The sequence below is a fragment of the Terrapene carolina genome, unplaced genomic scaffold, assembly GCF_002925995.2.
Source record: "Terrapene carolina triunguis isolate 2854851 unplaced genomic scaffold, T_m_triunguis-2.0 Scaffold84, whole genome shotgun sequence".
NCBI classification, from domain to species: Eukaryota; Metazoa; Chordata; order Testudines; family Emydidae; genus Terrapene; species Terrapene triunguis.
In genome coordinates this window covers 17,321,825-17,336,617 of record NW_020664435.1, presented here as the reverse complement: position 1 = coordinate 17,336,617, position 14,793 = coordinate 17,321,825, and the positions used below count along the sequence as shown (strand labels likewise).

At 42.0% G+C, this 14,793-nt stretch overlaps 1 protein-coding gene across 2 annotated transcripts in view; it reads left to right on the top strand.

Moving 5' to 3' along the window:
* KLHL7 (kelch like family member 7) overlaps positions 1 to 8,715 on the top strand; it is a 38,966-nt gene extending 30,251 nt beyond the window's left edge. For both annotated transcript variants that reach the window (XM_024223290.1, XM_024223297.1), the window contains 4 exons: positions 1,477 to 1,717; positions 4,938 to 5,139; positions 5,435 to 5,532; positions 8,323 to 8,715. In XM_024223290.1, coding sequence (XP_024079058.1) covers positions 1,477 to 1,717; positions 4,938 to 5,139; positions 5,435 to 5,532; positions 8,323 to 8,606 — 825 coding nt within the window. In that variant the 3' untranslated portion in view covers positions 8,607 to 8,715. The remainder of the gene's footprint in view (positions 1 to 1,476; positions 1,718 to 4,937; positions 5,140 to 5,434; positions 5,533 to 8,322) is intronic.
* Positions 8,716 to 14,793: the final 6,078 nt, after the last annotated feature.

Here is a 14,793-nt window from a genome sequence, read left to right as displayed (position 1 = left end):
TTTGGCCCTTTCCAGGGCCTGCCACAGAATCCTCCTTTCCTGCCACAGGACCCTCCTTTCCTGCCACTTTCTCCCTTCAGGGCCAGTCACAGGACAGAACTTTCCTCTTGCGGCTCTTCTCACCAGCTGAATGCTCCCAGCCGTTTATGGAATTCATCTGATGCCTTCCCAGGTGGGTCTGAAACTGAATTCAGCCACCTGATCCACCTGGGGGAGAACTGATCCATCACAGGCAAGGCTAAGCCTGACTTCCCATGAGGGGCCAGCCAGCCTGTCACATAGCCCAAGAAATTAGTGTTAGCCCTTTGCTCATTATCACCAAGGTCCTCATGCATCTTGTCAACCCTTCTTAATGTGTGAGATGCTTCTAAGGCAGATTGCAAGCTGTTTTGGGCTGCAGTCGTCAGTATATTGATTTTACTTAGCTCTGTTGTCTTTACATTGAGTCCAGATATTGGTAACATTTCTTTCTCCATGTCTGACCAAGGTATCATTCATGCTACCTCCTTGAAATACATGTACTTAAAGTTATCTTGAAGACCACCCAGCAACTTTAGATAGTGCAGAACGCAGCCACCCTCCACCCGAATGGAGTAGGGTGATGCACATGTAATCCCTGTGCTCAAATCTCTTCACTGGCTCCCTGTGCACCACTAGATGCAATTCAAGCTGTTGGTGAAAATCTTTTAAAGCTCTGAACGATCTGAGATGTAGCTGTTTAAAAGCTGCCTCTTGTACTATATGCCATCACAGTGTGCAGTCAGCTCCTTGGTTGGACGTTTCTAGGACTTCCCCAGCGAAGGTCCCCCGCTCATTACCACCCATGTTTGGTACTTGTTTCTTCTTGCAGTCTGTTAGAGCTCAGATACCTGACAGTGTGGCTGCTAACATTTCTGCCAGCAGCATTATCAGTTTTTATTAGTGCTATCCACTGTGGATAGCTATGTATAACGTGTTGCTAAAAACTGTAAACAAGCTCCTAGCTGTCAGCAATTAGAGCTCTATGTGAGATGCAAATTTTTAACACTCTTTTGTAAAACTGGGCATATTTTTATTCTGTAGTAATGTGTTCTTTCTCTATATCAGATGTCTCTTCTTCCAGTCCCATAAAATAAACAACTTTAACCATTTTATGGACAGCATGTATAGTTTCTGATATGATGGTAGTAGGAGGTCAAATCTTTTTTTGTACTTTTTGTGCTTTTATTAAATTCTCAGTTCTCAGGAAGCTGTTTTGGGTGCACAAAAGGAATAAGAAAATAGAAATCGGTACTGCCATGGTTCGTTGCAGCTAACCGCATGTGTGTCTAAGAGAATTTTTCAAAACGTATGTGCCTGAGGAGCGTTCTTCAATTCACAGCACTGGTGTTTTGTTTTGAAAAGGAAACTTAAAACTGATCATGTCTAAATCTCTGTGAAAATATTTGTTTGAAAACTCTCACTCCAGGTAGACATTACCTGTTCTTTATAATGCAGGATTACAGCTGGACAGACATCCGATGTCCCTTTGAAAAGCGCAGAGATGCAGCTTGTGTCTTCTGGGACAATGTAGTTTATATTTTGGGTGGCTCCCAACTCTTCCCTATAAAGCGAATGGACTGCTACAATGTGGTGAAGGATAGCTGGTATTCCAAACTGGGACCTCCAACGCCTCGAGATAGCCTTGCAGCCTGTGCTGCGGAGGGCAAAATTTATACATCTGGTGGTTCAGAAGTGGGTAAGACACAATCTTTTTTTAAAAAAAACCCAGAAATACATTAAATGCTTTTTAGTTCCATTACTTCCTTGTTTGAATAGAATCTATACATGTTGCTGTAATACTAGACTATAAAGTTCTTCTGTTCGATAATAGGTCTCTTTTCCCAGATGCTGAGAGGTTTTATCAATTTGTATTGCATTTTTAGATGCTATTTTACTGAGTAAAAATGAACAGTCTATCTTTTATCTGTATCATAAAGAAATTACTACAACTGCCTGGAGTAAATTAGCTGCAAGCAAATACATTTTGGGGGTCAAATTCTGTTCTCTGTTGACTGGTGTAACTCCCAGATAATTCCACTGACTTTTGATTCAGTAATAGCAGAATGTAGCCCAAGATTTTTTGTCACAGCTAATGCAGCACCAAGACATTGCATTTGGGTAGCTAGTGTGAATAAGATTTCTGTTAATAGTCTTACTATAATGGGCCTAATAAATATGAAGCCCAAATATCAGCTATCTTAATAATGCCATTTAATGTAACTATATAGTATTTTCAAAAGCTATCCGTTTGTACAGGAGGGAAAACCCTACTTAACTGTTCATGGAAAGAAAAATTTCCTATCCCCCAATTTTAGAGGATTATTTGTTGAAAAAAGTTGCTTCTTGCTGGTTTGTTTTTCTCTCGTTCTCTGTTAACTTCAGTTAATGAGGCAGAAACTAACTTTCTCCTTCAGAAACAGATTTTTGACTGTGTAACAGTGAAAAAGATCCTGTAAACCACAGAGGAAGATAAAACGATTGCCAAGACAAGTGCCTTGGTTCTGATTTCACACTTTAGTATTAGCTCAATTTATTTCAATTGTCTTATGCCTAATTTACACTGATGTAAGTAAGGTCTTCATCAGACCAATTGCTGCAATGTAATGTATGTAGAATCTCACAGATTATTGCTGTGAGAGCTAAAAGCTCTGCAGTCTGCCAAAATATCTAATGCTGTGACAGTACAATTCATAGCAAGTGATTTTGAGTTCTGCCTTGCTGCAGAATAAAGCAAGCAGAAGATAAACAACCATTAGCATCAGTGCTTAACACTGAAATATTACTACCTTGATAAGAAGTTGTGATATTTAGATAGCATTTGATTTTAAAATACGTCATCAGGTTTGGCTTTGCAATTGATAAGGCAACAGTTCATTGCTGCCATCTAGTGTTGTACATATGAAATAACCATTTTCCCTCTTTCAAATCATTTACGCATCTCATGCTGTGATATTCAGACCTGAGTAAGGCCTAGCCTTCTCTGTCCAAAACAACAGTCCATGAAGGTAGTGTGTCCGAAACTTTGACTGCATAGGCTCTTTTGCCCAGCATCTCGTGAAGTTAATACACCTGTAATAGGAAACTGTTCTAGGATTTATGTGTTTTCAGTTAAATAAGATGTATAGTTCTCCTTTTATCACTATAAACGTTTAAGATATTTAGTTCTCCTCTTACTATTCTATTAGAATTAATTTTGGCAGTGTATTTTAGAATCTTTGACAAACATTGGCCAATTGTCCAGAAGAATATTTTTATTCAAACTGTGACAAACTTTTACCATCCTGTTTAAGATCAAAGTGAATAAGTAACATTTTTACCTGTCTTATGTCTAAAGTTTTTTTCCCTAATCTTCCTATAATACTTAGTTGTAAATTACAGATTTTTCAATAAACTCCTCAACAAGTCAGTAACTTATTGTGTGTTGTTAGATTGGCTATGATAAGAGTCTGAAAAACATGGTACCAATTTAATCCAGGTTGAAGATTTCACTGGCTGATTTCTATTTATTCACTGTAGACTATACTTTGGCTAATATGGCCTCTTTCCCCCTTATTGCTTTGGTGGGAGTGCATTTTAGTTTTAACTTGAAAATTTTTGTTAGCTGTTGCAAGTGATGGAACTCTTTATTTTATTTGGACAAAAAGAGAGATTCCTTTATATTGTATTGAAAATGTATTCAGAACTGATGTTGTATTTCGGATTTTTTTAAATAAAGTTCTATGGCCATTCCTGTTAATGCTAACTTGCACAATTCCCATTAGCGTTAATGTGTGTGTATTTATATAAAGGAAGAATATGCTCCATTCCGTGTGTAGTTTAGCTTTATGATTGTTTATTATCCCATGTTATCCCTGCTAAATGGAACTAAAGTGTGACACAGCCTGTTTCATAATTAGTTAATGTGCAGCTTGGCTAGTCGGATGATAATATGTACAATATACATGTATGTTTCATAGAAGTCTATGCAGGCCTGATGGCCTAGTGAAAATGTAATGCTCTGCCACATGGGTTCCAAGGGTTTGAATCCCTACCTCCCAAGGCAGGCAAGGGTTGGGAGTTCTGCAGAAGTAGCATGCTCAGTCCTGGAGGTAGAGAGGAGGGGGAAATACCTTGCCTTCAGTCGAGTGATGATATCTGATGGAATGAAGAGTTAAAATGACAGAGTAGCTAGAGGAAACCATATCCAACCTTCTTCAGTTGGGCCTTGATTCAGACAAGCACCTAAGCTGATGCTAAAGTATCATTGAATTACTGTTGTAATCAATAGGACTCTTTCTATTGACTTCAGAAGGAACTGGATTGGGCCTGTCAAGGGAAGGGCACTGATACGGGACCTTTAGAAAGTGAGAGGCACATGCCATCTTGCCACCCCCAGAAAAGAAGTACAATATCAGATGGTAGCTTTGTAGTTAAATGGTCACTAATCACATGGATGTAAGCTACCACATCATTCCAAAAAAGAATACATTGTGACCAGCATTATGAAGTGAATTAATCAAGCCGTGTATTGTCATGTGAATCCTGTTGATTTGTATGAATTTGTGCAAAGACAATTTACAAGTCTTTATCAATTTGACTGTGGCATCTAAGAGTTCAGCATATTTCAAATAATGAAGCTGACATAAACTATCATTTTATCAATTACATGTAAATGTACTCTCCCATGTGTCTGTTCATTTCTTCTTTTAATCCACCTCCCTGAGCTATTCAAATGACTTTCATTAAATTTTAAAGTACAGATATCAAAACTTATCCCAGGTTTAAGGCCAGCTAGTTTTTAGGGGGCTGGGGTAGAGAGGAATGGGATAGAAAACCGCTTTCCCCTTTAACTAATGATTGAAGTATTGACTCAGTATTGTTAGGTTTTTCTTTTCAAATACAACCGCTAAAGTAAATATTACTTTGTTTTCTTGAAGGAAATTCTGCTCTGTATTTATTTGAATGCTATGATACAAGAACAGAAAGCTGGCACACAAAGCCCAGCATGCTGACTCAGCGTTGCAGTCATGGGATGGTGGAGGCAAATGGCCTGATTTACGTATGTGGAGGAAGCTTGGGAAACAATGTTTCTGGAAGGGTCCTGAATTCCTGTGAAGTTTATGATCCAGCAACAGAAACGTATGTACCAATGCTAATGCCCTTTGTCACTAGTAGCTCTTGTGGACTTGCTCGCTTTTCAAATAGCTAAACTATAGACAACCAGGAAGAATTGTGCAATTACTGAAGAAGGGACAGGAATAGTGAATAGGAATCCAAGATATTTGACTGACTGGCTGCAAACTGGAGGTCTGTGCTTTAGGTAGCTTTCCTCCTCCATATCTTGCCTTTCCCCAATCCCAGAAGATGGGAAAGAAATGTAAATAAATGACCAAGAACTAGGTGAGTAACTCTTCATTTTTTTTCTTTTTTTCAGGTGGACTGAGCTGTGTCCAATGATAGAAGCCAGGAAGAATCATGGGCTGGTGTTTGTAAAAGACAAAATATTTGCTGTGGGTGGACAAAATGGCTTAGGTATTCAGTTTTGTAACTCTTCAATTTATCCACAAAATATTGTTTCTGACTATGTTCTTTTTTACATACAAGTTATTAATGATTAATAATCATGTTTTATTACAGTAATACCTAAAGACCAACCAGGAATAGGGCCCCATTGTGCTAGACACTGAGCGAGCAAACAGAGTAACAGATACTCCTTGTCCTGAATATCTTACAAACTAAATAGACAAGACAGACACAGGGTGGGAGAAAAGGTAAAACACACTAGCAGAGTGAAGAATGTGATAGTGGTAAACAGCATATAAGTTCCACAATTTTTGGGGTTGGGGCGGTGGATTTACTTAAGAGGGGATCAACTGGAGGGATCAGGATGGGGCAGGAGAGGATTAAAGGGGCAGGTGTGGAGTGAAGCTAAGGTAAAGAGACTGTGAGGGAGGAGGAAGGTTGAAGCAAACAGCTAATCAGTACTGGACAGAGAAAGTTCATTGCAGTCATGTTCACGCAACTGAAGGACTCTTATGAGCAGACAAGTAAAAGACTGGTTTGCAGTCTTCCAACTAAACTAGTGGATGAGTTATCTTGATAACATGAACGTTAAAATTGGAATTATGCTACTTTGTAACTTGGAAGACCACTTGTTAGTTTGTTTTTGTTAATACATCAAATCACTACAATTTTTGATAAAGCTACATCTACTATTTTTGGAATGTGTTGCTTGGCAGCATGGCAATCATGCAAAATAAGAACAGAATCTATATCATATTCCCTTTTTTGAATACTCACACTGTAAAATCTGATCTAGGTCAGAAATTAGGATAAAGTGAACCTATCATTTAGAATTTTGCCTTATGCTTAGTAGAAATCTGGTACCATGCAGTCACATAAAGGTATTATTAAAAGGCTGAAATTGGAATTTAGTCAGGACACAAGGGTAAGCACCCCTCTTATGTGAAAAGAGCTCTGGGATCTGAACAACCTCAGGCTATTAAGGGCCCTCATTATTGCATCATATGCAAAAGATGGCAGCTTCTTCAACAAACCCTCTTCCCTTGTTTTCAATTCCTTTCCTAGCGGTATGTTGGAATTACTGAGTCATTAAGAATAATTAATCTACCTATTTGTTTTGTTCAGCACTCTGTTCCCCCCTCCCTCCCTCCCAGCTGAGGAAGGTTTCCCTTGCAGCTAGGTTGGGAGAATTGCTAAGCTCTCTAGTAGCTTAACTTCTTGAACACTGGCAGTGTCAGAAACTGCATTTTTATGATATTGATCTCCATTTCTTTGCTTTTGGGGTGACAGCAAACACATACTCTCCTCCCTCCACTGTTGCTTCCCTTCTTTCTGCCTCCTTGTATCCTAGATACTTCCCAAACTTTCCTACTTGAAATTGGATCTGGTGGAACTGCCATTAGTAAGTACTTTGGGGAAGCTTGTTCCCACTGTTAAATGAAACTATTCTAGAACAGGGTTAACTGGATTAACTTGTCATTTGACAAGAGGGTAACTTCATTACTCTTCATTAGATATTTTTGAGAACTGGCAATGGTGTACTTAGCTCTGTGAGAGAGAGAAAGATACAGTCACTCCCCTGAGGAACTTACAGTCTAAAGGATTATTACAAATCAATAATTAAAAAGGGTGAAACTACCTGTTTTGACTGCCCTGAATACGTAACATAGGATTTGCTGGGCAGTCTTGGGCAAGTCTCTTGTCCTCTGTTTGTCTCCCCACCTGTAAAACAGAAATAATAATACTTACCTACCTCACAGAGTGATGAAAGTTAATTAGGTAATGTTTCTAAAGTGCTTTGAAGATGAAAATTACTCAAATGCTAAACTTATTATTACTTATTCATGCTAACAACTGGAATATTTTGTTTCAGATTAATGCTAATTAAATGGCAAATTATAAACTTTCCCAAAATATTTACTAACAGTATTCCAACGTAATGGGTAGTTTCCAACGCAAAGAGGTATATGTAGGTGCATCTTACGTGCACACAATGAGACAATCAGAGTTAGAAACTCCACCCTTTGAGCCTACTAGTTGAACACCCAATTTGAAAACATACAGCACTTACCCAGTAGGCCAAAATACTATTTTGCAGTTGACTTTTTGTTCAGTGAAAATTGGCCTGATTGACTAATTACTTCCTTTCAGTGCAGTCACTGTGGTATAATAACAGTGCCATGGTCATGGATTCCATATCTCTTCAGGTCATAATGTGTTCTTAAAATCCCATGTATCTAAACAGTTAGAATTTGGGACTGGGAATCAATACTCCTCTCTGCCTTGTGGGTGATAGTGTTGTGAGGCACTGTTTGTAAAGTGCTTTTTAAGATTTTTGGATGAGATGCTATACATTCATGTTTGGGGTCTTGTAACTGCTTTTCATCGCTTCCCCTGTCCCCTTCCCTCTTTTGAAAGAAAAAACAACTAATCCCAATTAAAGAACATGTTGCCTTCTAAGAAACGGGGGGAGGGGGTTGATTTTAATTTAAAAAAAAAATTGGATGTCAAGTTTCAGCCCAGAGTGAAAGTTTTAATGAAGAATCATTAAATAGCAATTTATAATTGGAAATGTTACACAACTGGAACTCCAGCAGCACAAACATTACCCACATGTGTGGTTATGCACACTCTACACAAATATGTGTGTTCTATAAATACTCCCACAGGGAGAAGATGTATGATAGATTAAAGAGCCTTCTACTACTATCGGTCAAAGGCATTTTCTGTAATATTTTTATGTAAGCGGTGGCAGTGTTCATATTGCTGTTAATTGTTACTTGTTTGATTCATTTCAAGGTGGCCTAGACAACGTGGAATATTATGATATTAAGATGAATGAATGGAAGATGGTGTCACCAATGCCGTGGAAGGGTGTAACAGTGAAGTGTGCTGCTGTGGGCTCTATAGTCTATGTCCTGGCTGGCTTTCAGGGTGTGGGCCGATTAGGGCACATCCTTGAATATAATACTGAAACAGACAAGTGGGTAGCCAACTCCAAAGTCCGTGCTTTCCCAGTGACGAGTTGTTTAATCTGTGTTGTTGATACTTGTGGAGCAAATGAAGAGACATTAGAGACATGAAGGCCTCAAGGAGAGGTCAGGACATTTTTCAGAGACTTGGAAAAGATGGCCATTGGTGCTTTGCTTCTGTGTTTTATTGATTCTTGTTAAACTGAATAATCTGAAAAACTGAGATGCAGTCCTCACATTTGTATATACAGTATGTGCCAGTTTAATTTTTACAGTTTGTTTTAAAAGATGGGATGCATTTCAAGGTTCCACTAACATAGTTGAGAACACACGACAAGTTCTCTTGAAAATATTTCTTTTGGGTGGCTTTGCCAAAAAACAGACAACCTCCACCCTCACCCCACACCACTCAACCCAGTTACTTAGAAAATGTTAGTGCATTTGATGTAGTTTAGCCTAAATCTCATCTTTACTTTACTTAGTTAAGTTACTTAGTTAAGTCATCTTTACTTTACTTTAGTTAAGTGAAAAGCAGACTGTGAAGAGTAACAAAGGGATCTCATAAAACTGGGTGGCTGGGCAACAAAACGGCAGATGAAATTCAATGTTGATAAATGCAAAGTAATGCACATTGGAAAACATAATCTCAGCTATACATATAAAATGATGGGGTCTAAGTGGACTGTTACCACTCAAGAAAGAGCTCTTGGAGTCATTATGGGTAGTTCTCTGAAAACATCCACTCAATGTGCAGCAGCAGTCAAAAAAGCTAATAAAATGTTGGGAATCATTAAGAAAGGGATAGATAATAAGACAGAAAATATCATATTGCCTCTATATAAAGCCATGGTTCACCCATATCTTGAATACTCGTGCAGATGTGGTTGCCCCATCTCAAAAAAGATATATTGGAATTGGAAAAGGTTCAGAAAAGGCAACAAAAATGATTAGGGGTATGGAACAGTTTCCATATGAGAAGAGAGTAATAAGACTGGAACTCTTCAGCCTGAAAAAAAGATGACTAAGGGGGATATGATAGTCTATAAAATCATGACGGATGTGGAGAAAATAAATATGGAAATGTTATTTACTCCTCATAACACAAGTACGAGGGGTCACCAAATTAAATTAATAGGCAGCGGGTTTAAACAAAAGGAGGTATTTCTTCACACAACACACAGTCAACCTGTGGATGTTGAGGATGTTGTGAAGGCCAAGACTATAACAGGGTTCAAAAAAGAACTAGATAAATTCATGGAGGATAGGTAAGGCTACGTGTCTGTCACAGAGATCACGGAAATCACAAATTCCGTGACTTTTTCAGCGGCCGGTGCAGCTAGCTCCAGAGATGCCCAAGCAGATCAGGCAGCCCCTGTGCCAGCCGCACCGGCTGCTGCTGGGGCAGTTTGGGTGTAGGAGAGGGCTCAGGGCTGGGGCAGAGCTTGGGGTGCAGGGCGGCGCTTATCTGGGGGGGGCTCCCTGGAAGCGACTGACACATCCCTGCAGCTCGTAGGTGGAAGGGTCAGGGGGCTCTGCGCGCTGCCCACTCTCGCAGGGGCTGCCCCCGCAGCTCCCATTGGCTGCGATTCCCTGCCAATGGGAGCTGCAGAGTCGGAGCTCGTGGTGGGGGCAGCATGGGGAGCCCCTGTGGCCTTCCCTCCCCCATTGGGAGCTGCAGGGACATGCGGAGCCGGGTAGGGAGTCTGCCAGCCCTGCCAACACCCCCCTCCCCCAGCACCAGCAGGGGACCCAGGCTGTTCGCCCCCCTCTTCCTCCACGGCACCAACGGAGGTCCCAGTCTGCGTGCCGCCGCCTACCCCCCAGCACCAGCAGGGGTCCTGGGCCACACACCCCAGCACCCATGGCACCCCCAGACCACCACCACCCCGAGCACCTGCAGCCCCCCAGACCAAGTTTTAATTAGGGGTACAAGTCATGGACAGGTCACGGGCTGTGAATTTTTTTTTTTACTGCCCGTGACCTGTCCATGACTTTTACTAAAAATACCCATGACTAAAACATCGTCTTAAGGATAGGTCCATCAATGACTATTAGCCGGGATGGGCAGGGATGGTGTCCCTAGCCTCTGTTTGCCAGAAGCTGGGAATGAGCAACTGGGGATGGATCACTTGATGATTACCTGTTCTGTTCATTCCCTCTGAAGCACCTGGCATTGGCCACTGTTGGAAGACAGTTTACTGGGCTAGGTGGACCTTGGGTCTGACCCAGTATGGCCATTCTTACGTTCTTATGAAATTTCTACAGCTCAGACACAGAGATTCTACCAAAGGTGAGTGAATATAGCTTGGGTCACAAGCAAAAATGAATTTGCTCATACTGTTCCCTTTCTCATTGATGCACATTGCACAACTACGATTCTACTTATATAACTGTAAGTATCCAGCCTTGCAACACAAGGGGTATAATAATGGATTAGGAGTGATGTGCAGATAACTTGCACAGCGCCTGTCTGTACTATGGCTGGTTTATTCCCATGCTGTTCATACCTCACCTTCATGATCATTTCAGTGCATACTGATTTTAAATATTAGACAGGCCATATGTACATTACAGAAACATTGATGCCTAGATATTTGATTTGGCACTTTGACGGCCTTATACAAAAAGACCTCTAAATTATCACAAAACTCAGAATCTTGAAGTTTGATTGCATATGTCATTCCTCACAATAATAGTGCTCTGTACTATCAGATTGGGCACTTGGGATCAATTCCCAATCTGTTTTCCCATTCAAATGTGCTGTAAGCACTGTGGAAGCCAACCCATTTGTGAAGATTTGGGGTGGAAAAGTAGTCAGTAAAATAGTTATATTGACTTTCTTCCTATTGGAATTGACACTATAAAATTCCTTACAATAATTTTATAGAGACTTATAAAGTTGGAGAAGATTTTGAAAAATCTGTGGACTATAAGCATACAGTACTGTAAGTGTATCGAAATCATCAAAAACTTCACTGTAAACATGGCAACAATATAATCTTCCAGTTCCCCCATGCTTCAGTTTACAAGACAAATAAGCTAAAGTGTTAATGCTTGTCAGCTAACCTCTCGTACACTTATCAAAGTCAATACTGTATAGACTTTCCCACTTTGAAAAACTACAGACTTGTATGCATAAGTTTGTACTGCTGTGCACATTAGTTCAGTTAGTTCATGAGTTTTCACCCTAATTTTATCAGTTCCATAACCTCCTATCCTTTTCAGACCCATCCCTGCTAGACTATCAAGATAGCAATGACTTTAATAAAAAAAAAAAATTACATTTTTAATGGATACTCTGCCAAAAGGAAAATGGGATGTCCAAAAGATGCTCTGCTCCAAGTTCTATATAAATTTGGTAAAATCCCAGCTTCCAGATCTCACTACCTTTCAAGAATCTCTGGGGGCTAAAGTATCACATATACTCTCATAGACTGGATTAAATCCTACACTTTCTGGGTTCAACAGGCTGATTTTTATAACTGCTAGTATGTTTGTAAAATTCCGAAGCACATTTCTCTAATTTTATTTTCGATAGGTTGATAATTTTCTTAAACTACTGACAAATTTATAAATACAAAGAATGAAAGGATTTGAACAAATTTGGCTGTCGTGTAGCACAGTTAAAAAGCAGCGTCAGTTGGACATTTTGTTGGAACTGCTATACGGTACTTTTGGTTTTAGCCTTTTTGTCTTTTCTAGAAGATCAATCCACCTCTTATTAATCAGTCAGTCTCAATACTTTCTATAATTTATTGACTTAAACTAGTGTAAAGTAATGAAGATCTTGCTTATGTACTTCATCTGTTAGAGTTTATTTGGGTTTTCTCATGCTATGTAATCTAGCTTGTAGTCTAGAGCATGCTAAACCTGGTTCATTGTCTGAATTATCGGTATCAGTATTTGAACATTACTGAGAGTGCAACAAAACTTTTCTTCATAGATAATTCTGTGTATCAAGCACGTGTACTGATAAACCTTAAAATTATGGCTTCCGTGTTAAGTATCAGAAGCACCCTTTGAAACTTTCTGATGGAAATGAAACAAATACCTCAGTGAAGTTTGTGGATCAGTAAACATTGTTCAGTAAATGTTTTCTTCAGTACTAACAGTAAAGTGTTAATGCTTGTCTTATCTCACCACAAAAACTTAAAAAACCACAATTGTTTGTTACTTAGTATTGTAGTGACAAATCCATATGCCCTACTTAGGCCCTGTCTACACTGGCAAGTTTCTGCGCAGTAAAGCAGCTTCTTCTTCGAGTGATTGCTCATGTGCATTCCACAATAGGTGTGTGTGCTCGCCACGTGCACCGGTGCCGGAAGTTTTTCCCTTAGCAGTATCCGTAGGGGAGCGCTCCTAGCAACCCCTGGAGTGGCGCCTCTATGGCGCAGAATAAGGGGTGCTGCGTGCTCCCCCCACCCTCAATTCCTTCTTGCCGCCAGTGAAGGTGCATTGGAACTGCTCTGCTCCAGCTTGGCTGTAGCTTTCCTCTTGAACTCTTGTTCATTCATAGTAGTACCTGTAGTTAAAGTAGTTTAGATTAGTGTTAGTTCAGTTTAGTGTGCCCGGGTAGGGGCATACCCCGGGCTTTAAGTCGTGCAACACTTGCAGGCGGCCGATGCCAGTGAGTGATCTGCACACGGACTTTTTACACTGTCTGGGGGAAACCCATCTCAGTGATCGCTGCAGGATTTGAAGATCCTTCAAGCCTCAGACCAAGAAGGAAAGGGACATTCGGCTTCGAGCCATTCTGATGGAGTCAGCGTTGATCCCTAGTTGGGAGTGGACCCCATCTAGACCGGGACAGATGGCACCAGAGGTCCTTATCTCCAAGAGGCTACCATAGCCCATTATGGGCATCGATGCCATTTCCGTTCTTCATCTTGTTCCAAGACCCCACCGTGGCACCACTCCCATAGTCCCAGGCTTCGATCGCCAGCACCTCACCGTCGCGGATCCGCCCGTCAGAGCTGATCGCGGAACAGCTGCTACCAGCGGTATTCCCGCTCCTCCATGCCGGGATCATGGTCTCGTGGTCAACACCGTTCCCGATGACGCCGCCCCTCCCGGTCCCAGGATAGCGGCAGGTCATACGCCAGCCCGGCCTCCTTTTGTAGTCATCAGTCAATGGGACAGGCTAGGCAGGCTGAACAGCCTGCTCCGCCAGTGTCACAGCTCTTTGGCCGGCACCGTGGTACCAATGGGCCCTGTAGCCTCAGAGAGACCATCGGCCTCCCTCTCCTAGCCTCCCAGAAAGGAGTCGGTGGGGCGTTCATCTCCGGTTCCGCGCCCAGAGGGCGACCAAGTGGTGGGACCTCCGGTATCGGTGGGTACGCAGAGTACCGCACCCCTATCCTCATCCTCCCTGATGAGGTGATTACAGCCCCTCCTCCACCTGTTCCACAGGAGGACTCTAAGGCCCACCAGGAACTGTTGAAAAGGGTGGCATCGAGCCTCAACCTTCAAGCTGAGGAGGTGGAGGAACCTTCAGACTCCCTCTTCAACGTCCTCTCGGCCTCGGCACCAGGGTTGGGTGGCCCTCCCACTCCACGAAGGGGTGGCAAAAATTTCAAATGCTTCGTGGCAAACCCCAGCTTCCTCCTCCCTCCCCCCCCCCCATCCTGTACACCCACCCTGCCCCCAACTCCCTGGTGGTCAAGTCGGTCAACCACAGGGAGAGGCAGGGCCAACCAGCCCCTACACCAAAAAATAAGGACTCAAGGAGGCTGGACTTATTCGGGAGACAGGTTTATTCGTCCTCGAGTTTCTAGTTAAGGGTGGCAAACCATCAGGCCCTCCTGGGGTGGTATGAGTTCAATTTGTGGGGCTCTCTGCCCAAATTTGAGGACTCCCTCTAGGAGCGTGACAAGAAGGAGTTCAAGGCTCTCGTGGAGGAGGGTACAGAGGCTGCCAAGGCGACCCTGTAGGCAGCGTCAGCTGTCACGGATATGGCTGCAAGGTCTATGGTCTCCACGGTGTCCATGAGGAGGGTTTCATGGCTCCTGTTGTCGGGGCTGTCCAGCGAGGCACAGAACTCCTTGCAGGACCTTCCGTTTGACGGCAAGGCCCTGTTTGCGGAACAGATGGATGTGAAATTGCACGACCTAAAAGATTCCCGCACGACACTTAAGACACTTGGCCTCTATGTCCTGGCTCCGGCCAGGACCAAGTTTAAGCCTCAGCAGGCTCCCACCCAGGCCACCCACTCTAAATATGAGCCCCCTTATAAAAAGTCACGGGAGTATAAGAAATGCCCACAGAGGCAGTCCCGGTTTGCCCCCAACCTGGGCCTTCC